At 48.5% G+C, this 9,715-nt stretch overlaps 1 protein-coding gene across 1 annotated transcript in view; it reads left to right on the forward strand.

Moving 5' to 3' along the window:
• The first annotated feature begins 8,013 nt into the window (after positions 1-8,013).
• The window catches only part of PELO (pelota homolog (Drosophila)), a 6,277-nt gene continuing 4,575 nt past the window's right edge, over positions 8,014-9,715 (forward strand). The window contains 2 exon segments of the mRNA XM_015562607.1: positions 8,014-8,017; positions 8,743-8,762. Coding sequence (XP_015418093.1) covers positions 8,014-8,017; positions 8,743-8,762 — 24 coding nt within the window.

Below are 9,715 nucleotides of genomic sequence, written 5' to 3' on the forward strand. Positions count from 1 at the left end.
CCACCACTCTAGATGTTCTCGTGAGCAGGGGTTCCTCCTTCTATCCACTGTTCCCCAAGTCCTCACATGTTCCAGGGCAGTATTGTCAATAGGAATGGAATGAAAACTACTTTTGTAATTTTCAGGTTTCTAATAGTCACATTAAGAAGGAAAAAGAAACATGTGACATTAATTTTAATAATATATTTTATTTTTCTAGTACATAGATAATATCATCATTTCAACGGACGGGGCACCGAGGGGGCGGAGGGCAGGGAGCGCTCGTCCTGCAAAGGCGACGGGGCGACAGGCAGGGAACGCTGCGCGCAGTGAGCGCTGTCAGTTGTGCAGAAGTAGGTGCTTTTGAGGAGGGACCTGAACACAGGGTGGCGATGCAAAGTGCCATCAATTTAGAGAACGGTGACTCCTAGGATTTTCCAAGATTGTTCCCAATGATTAACCCCTGGCCACACTTTTTTTTATTATTTTTTACCGGTTACTAGTTGGGGAGGAAAGGTTGAATGGTCCAAGAGAGAAGGCAGATGGGTGCAGTTTTGTGTTTTAAAAAATGACCAGGTGAATGGTTTGATGAATGGCTGGCTGTGGCGAATATCCTCAGAATTGGGATGTTCAGGGTCCTCCCAGCGGGGTGCTCACTGGTGCTGTTCATCTAGTGTCTTACCACCAACAACGGGGAGCCAATCGGTGTAGCCCGGCTCAGAGGGCCCAGGATTAACTTCCAAGCAGATCACTTGGAAAGGGGTGATTCGCAGCAGAGGTCCTCTTTTCCCACGGCGGGCTGGTGTAGGGAGGTCATGATGGGCCCCTGGCAGTTCATCCCAACAGTTCCCACTCCTCGGGAAATGTCCAGCCACCCACACTTGGGGCAGCTGGGGAGCCAGTGAATGGTTTAATTTCTCAGCTTCTGTCACGACCCTTCACACCAGCGGTTCTCCACCTGTGGGTCAAGACTCCTTTGGGGGTCGAACGGCCCTTTCACAGGGGTCGCCTAAGACCATCAGAAAACACATATATAATTACATATTGTTTTTGTGGTTAATCACTATGCTCTAATTATGTTCAATTTGTAACAATGAAAATACATCCTGCATATCAGATATTTACATTACGATTTGTAACAGCAGCAAAATTACAGTGATGAAGTAGCAACGGAAATAATTTTATGGTTGGGGGTCACCACCACATGAGGAACTGCATTAAAGGGTCGCGGCATTAGGGAGGTTGGGAACCACTGCTTTACACGTTTGACCTCTGATGCTTTTTCTGGCTCAAATTGTTTGGAAGTGACTGGCCTGTTTTTGTTGTGCAAAATCTGAATTGCTTACTAACTCTTCAAATGGTGCCTTTTCACTTTGCCAAATAAGCAGCCACTAAGGCAGAAATGGTCAAATGATCCTCGCATGGCCTCCAAAAAGACAAGAACAAGGCTTGAGAAAATGTTGTTTCAGAAGGTACAGTCTCACCTGTGTATGATTTTTCATTTATATATAACTTTGTCACTTACACATGTAATTGTTTCTATATCTGCCTGTACATAGAGAAGCATTTTTCGGTTCCGCTGCTTCTGTTTCTCCAGGCCTAAAACCGTCGCAGGTTGTGTACTGTGGGTTTTCTGCAATTGTTGGGATAACGCGCCTTGCTAATTCCAGGAAGGGACTTAAAGGGAAATGGTGCAGAGATGTTTCAAAATCACATTTACTTCCCTTTTGTGTGTGTCTATGTGTATACCTCTATATGTTACTCAATCGTATTGAAGTGTAGAATGTAAAAAGTTACTTTGTCTAAGTTAACAGCTTCCTCACGTGCTATATTTACCCGTTTCACAATGCAAGGATCTGAAATTGGACTTTTCTTCCTTTTCTTTGCTGGTTTCCTGTCAGTCGTCGCGTTGTCAGGTTGCTTGGAAACCTCATGAAGGCATTGAGTCCACACCCAACCTGGGACCCAGCCCCAGCGCCCCCCACTGCCCAGTTTCTGCCACCCCCCAACCCCCAGCACACACTCCTGCAGGGCTCACTTCCTGTCTCGTCTGAACCCAAACTCTATCCTATGCTGCTCACAAGTAATTCTCATTATATCTGAGTTTTTAGTCAGAACACTCTGGTGGTTCCTGGTCATCTTCAGATAAAACAAAGCATTCTCGACTGGCCGTGCAGGTGTGGCCTATCTAGCTCCCTGTACCTCCTTCCAGCCTCCTGTCCGTCTCCTGCTGCTGTGGGAACAGACTGCCACAGATTTGATGGTTTAAAACAAGACACGTGTCCTACCTTCCAGTTCCCAGGTCAGAAATCTCCAGGGGGCAGCACAGTGGTCTGTGGCCAGCAGGCTCCAGGGGCAATCTGTCCAGCTGCAGGGGCCGCCTGCAGCCCGGGCTGGGGGCTCCCCCGCCACCTCCCCCGCCAGCAGAGCGGCCTGTCAGATCTTTCCTCGCCTCTGACTCTCTCGCCTGCTTCCTACAGGCCCCTTCTCATCCCCTTGGCCCCCGGAACCGCCCAGGGTCCTCTCCCATCTCAAGGTCCTCAATGTAGTCACATCTGCTGAGTCCCTTTTGCCATATAAGGAAACGTATTCACAGGCTCCAAGGATTGGGACATGGACCTCTGTGGGGGCGTTATTTTGCACGTTAAAATCTCTCAACGTGGCCCTCCAGGTGGGGCTCAGCTGGTTGGAGCGCCGTCCTGTAGGCACAGGTGGCAGGTTCTTCTCTGGGTCAGGGCACATACGCAGGTTGGGAGTTCAGTGCCCCCTGGTTGATCCCCAATAGGGCACATGCGGGAGGAAACCGATGGATGCTTCGCTCTGGCACTGGCTCTCTCCCTCCCTCCTTTCCACGCTCTAAAAGTCAATTCTTTAAAAAACAAACAAACCCCCAACATAACTCCCCATGACAGCAGTCACCTTTCCTTACGTTGCCCATGATCCTCTTGCTCACCTGGCTCCCGTGGCCATGGCCTCGTTGCTTTCTGCATCTAGAAGAGAACCCCACCCTTCCTTCCCACCACCACGGCCCTCTAGACACACGTTCCCCAGCCTGCCAACCTGTTTCCCTCACAGCAAACCACCACCATCACAATGCGTCTCCATTAGGGTTAGAGCTGTCTTGGATTGGCAGTTTCCAATATTTAAAAACTAGAGGACTGTTGCATGCAATAGGCCTTCCCTTCGCCTGGCTGCTGGCACCGGTTTTCCTCCGGCACCCAGAAACCAGGCCTTCGCTCCGGCCGGAGCCGCCTTCAAAGCCTTCGCTGTGTCTCCGCTCTGCTGCTTCGTGCCTACGTATGCAAATTACCGCTATCTTTGTTGGCGGCTAATTTGCATATCTTGCTGATTAGCCCATGGGAGGCATAGTGAAGGTATGGTCAATTACCATGTTTGTCTGTTATTAGACAGGATGATTCATTTGGAAAGATGTCCTCCCTTATGTCCAAATAAAGTCTTCATGGTTATGTTATGTCTGTCAGAGTCCCAGTCAAAAACTAGTGGCACGTATAAAGGGTTTAGTGGAAGGGAGTTTAATGAAGGGACTGTTTACAGAGGAACTGAGGAGATGGGGGAGCCCCTAACAGTGGGAAGACAACAGTGGGAAGAAAAGCCAGTACCTTCCTGGCCTGAGGAGGGCGCCCTGTCCACTGCACCTAGAACTCTGGTTCTGGGAGGGGGGTCCCCTGGACAGGAGCTGTGGCCCCGGGAAGAGGAACACAGCTGGTGCCAGAGCTGAAGCCCACTCCCTCATTTTGTGCCCACCCCTCCCACTGGCCATGTCCAAATAGATGGCAACCTCCCAGAGGTCAAAGGTCAAACACACAATGCAGAAGAAATAACATGACCTCGTGATGTGAGACACCTATTGACAACATGTTATGCGTGAGCCCCTGCACCCAGAACTCTACATGTATTATTTCATTTCCGTCTTACTAAAAGGGGAAATGTGGAACTGTTACCCATATTTCAGGGATGAAGGAGCCAAAAGAGGTTAAAGCCATTTATCCAAGTCACACGAGTAGTAAACGGCAGCTCCTGCGCTCAGCTCCGGTTTCTGCCTCCCATCTTCTGCTCTGAAAGCTGCCATCCGCGCCGTCTGAGTGTCAGTCCGCTTCCTTCTTGCTCAACCTCCAAAGCTTATCCAGGAGTCGCCTGAAGGGCTCTGATAAGGATCTAAGTGATGACGTCAGTGAGTGTTCTTTTCAGACTTTCAGGTTTATAGTGCAATCAGATGATGTCTTTGTCTTACCCGTGAAGTGTAGCCTATGACAGTGCTCGCCCTGGTTATTCAGAATACAACTACAGGGTGGCCTCGTGACGTTACAGGTCCCTCCTTCCTACAAACAGTTTCGCTGGCCTAGAACAGTGGTCGGCAAACTCATTAGACAACAGAGCCAAGTATCAACAGGACAACGATTGAAATTTCTTTTGAGCGCCAAATTTTTTAAACTTAAACTATATAGGTAGGTACATTGCTATTAACTTAATTAGGGGACTCCTAAGGCTTAGGAAGAGCCACACTCAAGGGGCCAAAGAGCCGCATGTGAGCCGCAGTTTGCCGACCACGGGCCTAGAAGAAAGGGTCTTCTCCTGTGACTCTCTTCCCGGGCGAGACCTCCTCTTCACCATGAGGTCCAGCGGGCGATGGCTGACATGGGAGGAAGTCAGCCGCTCACCCGTAGCGAGCATGCGGCCTCCAATGGCTTACAGTGGGTGGCCGGGAATCACACGATGGAGAGACGTTCTGGTCATTATAATATCTGTAAAGACAGCGGTAAACTCACAGGATTTGTGTTGCTAGTTTCCATAGGGACAACTGTAAACCTGCTTTTGCCCCACCCTGTATATTCAGAAAATTAAGGATCAAATGCCTTTTTTTTTAAATCTACACTGTTCTTCTGTTGTATGAAACACGAAATAGGGTATTTGAATTCATGTTAAAAACTTGAGAAGAAAGCGACTTGGCATTGTTGCCACAATGCTACTGTCAGAATACACTGCCCATTCAGAGCGTCTGTGACTGGAGAATTGTATTCGCTCTCAAAGCAAGTGCAGCCGCTCAGCAGCTCAGTGTTTGAGCATCGACCTGTGAACCAGGAGGTCACGGTTTGATTCCTGGTCAGGGCACATGCCCGGGTTGCGGGCTCCATCCCCATTAGGGGGGCCATGGAAGAGGCAGCAGATCAGTGATTCTCTCTCATCATTGATGTTTCTCTCTCTCTCTCTCCCTCTTCCCTCTTCTCTTAAATCAGTAAAAAGAAATGAGCCGAATATATTCCTGTCCGCGAGATATTGAGCTGCTTTCAGCTCCTGGGTTGTGCCAGCTCCCGAAGCCACTGGGCCTTTGCATAGAGGTACTCACACTGCAGTGACCCTCAGGTCCCCATGGGAATGTCATTTCCAAGAAACCCACTGGACTAAATTGCACCCCCTCCCCCGGAGACCCAAGGACCTTTGCTTCTGTAACATATCACATGATATTATAATTAAACATCTGGTTGTCTTCCCAGCTTGCTAGTATTCTGTGAGGGTAGGATCTTTGTCTGCTAATTATCCTTCGCATCTAAGAATAACTTATTGAGTGATTTATGAAAGAATATAGACAAACTCATAAAATACTTAAGGGGCCACATTGTCTCCTTTAGTTATATCCCCACCATATTTATACCTAATTGAATGGAAACTGCCACCAATTGAATAATGCACCATAACTTAACCACCACTAAGCAAGGAAAGTGCCGCCAATCCAATTATAACTGCACGACTGTCAGCTGTCTCCCAGTTCCAGCGCTGTCCCCTAGTTCCAGGGGCGAAGTGCCTCTGATCATCACAGTCAATAACATGCAGTAGACTCCGTGGCCGTTTGCTGCCACATTTCTTTGTATTTGCAGAAAGGGCATCGTTAGAGTTGGAACACACTCTGTCTGGATACAAACGGCATTGCTTCTGGATACGAAGATGTGAACACTGTCCCTCTCAGTTCTCCCGCGTCAGGCTCGTATCTGACTCAGGGCTAATTGCTCTTCTGGCACCAGCAGCCTCACCAGATCCTAAAACAAAGCTTCCTCTCAACCCCTTTAAAAGGAAGCCTTGGGGGAAAGGTGGTGATAAAATAACCAAACCCTAACTTTCTGTTCTCGTGGTGGGTCAGAGGGCGGTGTGAAGGGATCTAATTCTCATCTAACGTCTTCTGTCATTTACAAGGACGACTGGAAGTCAGCTAAGTCTTAGAAGGAGGTAAAAGTGTATGCTGGTTGGTGTTAAGTATTCCCTTTAGCCCAGCTGGCATGGCTCAGTGGTTGAGCATCAGCCTATGAACCAGGAGATCACAGTTCCGTGCGGGTCAAGGGCACATGCCCGGGTTGCTGGCTCCATTCCCAGTAGGGGGCGTGCAGGAGGCAGCCAATCCATGATTCTCTCATCATTGATGTTTCTATCTCTCTCCCTCCTCTCTGAAATCAATAAAATAATTTATTTAAAAAAATTCACTTTAGTGCTAAAACATTAATATTGCTTTACCTAAAGAGTAGGTCTCCATCAACTGAACAAGTGAGAAATATGAACTGAAAAATCACTGTAATCCAGATATTCAAGGGAATGGAGCTACATGCTTTGTTGGTATGATTTTATTTATTTGGTAGGAGGCTTTGTATTGTTTAGGAACAATTGCAAGTACGTATTTTTAATCGCAGGAAATTTAGGTAGTGAGTACAAGTTCCTTAGACAAAAGAAACTTTCCCTTTTCCTTTTCTCCTTTGACTGGACCTGCCGAATAATGCTTCCATCGTCCCTTAGCCTGGCTTGTGGGGGCCACATGGGCATCTTTTTACAGTCTGAGGTTAAACAATTGCATTTACTGCTGGATTTTCATACCCGGAGCTCTGGCTGCTTATTCTGTAAAGATCATTTTCCAAATCGTGTATAATAAAAGCAACTGTTGTTATACATTATTTTAAGAGATTTTAAGGTCTTTCCTTCAATAAGATGTTTAAAATAATCACCTTACTTATCTGACCATGGATAGCTCAAACATTGAAATAGGTGGATAGAAACTTACCTTGAGAGTAATCTTCTTTCAAAACGTTAGTAACATTGTAAAGCAGCATGTGACTCCCTCCTTGTAAGGTGTCTGTGACAGACAGGTTAACAGCTCTGAACCGGAGGAGAGCTCACGCCCACTCATTCCTTCATGCGATAACTGTGGTGAGGGTTCCAGGAACACAAAGACAAATAGAAGGCGGTCTCTGCCCTTAAAAGGCTCCCAGCCTGAGAGAAGCCACAGATGAGCTCTGGCGGGAAGAGCCCCGAGATGCTCTGAGGAGGGAACAGCTGCGTGTAGTTGTAGCAGCGTAAGCGGTGCAACGAAAGACGAGGGAGAGCCCAGAAAACGTGTAGGCCCCTCGTGTGCTCAGCCAAGGTGTTCAGACAGGAGCTCCACCTTTCGGGAGCCCATCGTCCTGCTGCTGTCAGGCCCACCATCTGGAACCTGTTGTAATAGGAAGGAGGGATGCCGCCCACGGCACCGACGAGAGGCACGAACTGCTTTCTGCAGCAGGACTGGCCCAAGGCTTCCCTGGAGAAGAGGATGAATGAACGCGCCCGGCAGACTGTCCGTCCGCCAGCTTGGCTGAGCCATGTGCTTTTCCAAGGCTGCGTCGCCCCTTACTGTGTCTGATCCAGATATCCAGCTTCAAGCCGGCGCTCGGTCTAGCACCTTCCGTGTTTACAGAGCACTGCCGTTCACCAAGTAGCATCTCTCATCAGGACCCCATAAAGACGTCAAGTGAGGAAGGCAGGACCAATAACCTTATTTACAATTCCGAATGAAAAACTTCTGGTTGGTAGAGGTTAGGAGAATTTATCTCAAGTTGCTAGAATCTAACTCGAAAAGACCAGAACTCAGGTCTGCTGACTCTGGGTGTGCACGTATTAAACTCAGTACCAATGTTTTACAGCTAACGTGAGCCATAGCACGAATCCAACTAAAAAGGTCAAATGCAGAACTGAAAGTAAACCCGTTAGGGTGAGATCATGGGTATTGTTTTAATGTTTCAAATACTGTTGCAGCTACTGTTTACAATTAAAACAGTTGTTAGGTATTGAATTCAGTTCCCTCAACTTTTAAGGAAAAGAAACTGAGTTTCAAAGAGACTGAGTACTGCCCTAGAGTTACAGGGAAACAACTGGCAGGGTAAGAATTTCAACCCAGGAAGCTTGACTTCTAGCTCAAGACTTTCTTTTTCTTTTTTTTTTTTTTTTTTTTTTTTGGAGACACTAGAAGTATGTCAACAGCAACAAATTGAAAACTGTTGGCGGTAATAACACCACTAACTTTTTTTCTTCTGGAGGGATTAACAGAAATAAAATATTATAGAAAAAAATAGATATAAAGTTACTGATATAAAGGTTTCTATTTTCAAAGAACCAATAAATTACTATAAAATTAGAATTTAAAGCAACAGAGCTAAATCATGCTCTTTTCCTCGTGTCCTCATGATGTTGCTGACTTCAGTAAAGAATGAAAGTACCATAGACTGCTGCAGGATCACGGCAGTTTTAAAGTAAGAGGAATTGCTTTTTAGACTAAATTGTGACATTAAATGAACGATAGCTGAGAGAATACCAGGGCCTGATCGCATTACCGGTGATAATGTTCATAGAGCTGCCTCAGGTGAATTTGATCCTCTCAGCTTGCCATTCTGGCATCCAGATACGAGTGCCTACTGTGTGCAAAGGACTCTTGCAGGGTCACTGAGTAAGAAAGAAAAGCTCTGAGGAAGGTCACTGGGACTCGTGTATTAAGATTTGTGCCCAAGGCAATCCCTCCTTTTCATCCAGGTCTCCCAGGCTCAGGTGGCAAGCTTCCCCTCAATGCCACTGGCAGTAGCCAGGAAAGGAGATGGTGAGGGATGTGTGCACAGGACTGCTCCGCCTCCTCCCTTTCCTAACTCATAGGAGAAGCCGGCTGGGTGTTCTGTTCGCCGGGTTTTAAGAGGGGTTTTAAGAGGCAATTCCAACTCAAGCCACCCCAGCCCGGCGAAAGTTAGTTCCTTAGGGTTTACTTGATCAGTTCTGCGGCTGTCAAACCCGGGTCCCAGTGGGTCCGTTTCCCCACTTCCCACACCTGGACTCAGCAGTGACAGCGATGTCCCGCCTGAGTCCCAGTGACCCAACCCCCACCCTAGAGCCCTCACCACGCAGAGCAGCCGCAGAGCAGCCTGGCTGAGGCCGCCCACCCGGGTCTCTGGGATCCTGGGTGCTGGGGCCCTGGGTCCTGGGTGCTGGGGCCCTGGGCTCCGGGTTCCGGGACCCTGAGTGCTGGGACCCTGGGTGCTGGGCTCTGGGATCCTGGGTCCTGGGGTCCCTCCCTCCGGGGACCTGCTCTGACCTCGGGCCCCGGCGGCGTGCAGTGCAGCGTCCAAGGCCGGGCCAGGCGAGAGCAAAACCTACTTTGCAGCTTCGGGGCCAGGTCAGCACTTTTGAGGATTCCTTTTCGTTTTAGGTAAGTTTTGAAACTGGATTTACGCGAAGGGAGAAGGTGGAGCGTGGCGGCTGCACGCAGCTTTAGAAAGTGCACACGTTTCCTCTCCTGCCCCAGCGCCCTCACCCCCAGGAAGGGAAGGGAAGGGAAGGCGTGGAAAGTGCAACTTGAGCATTAAAATCCCAGGCTCGCCGGGAAGACCGCCATCCGCCTTCCCCGGAGGCTCAGCGCGTCCGGAGCCGCTCCCCGCGC

The sequence above is a fragment of the Myotis davidii genome, unplaced genomic scaffold (genome assembly GCF_000327345.1).
Source record: "Myotis davidii unplaced genomic scaffold, ASM32734v1 scaffold496, whole genome shotgun sequence".
In the NCBI taxonomy this organism is placed as follows: Eukaryota; Metazoa; Chordata; class Mammalia; order Chiroptera; family Vespertilionidae; genus Myotis; species Myotis davidii.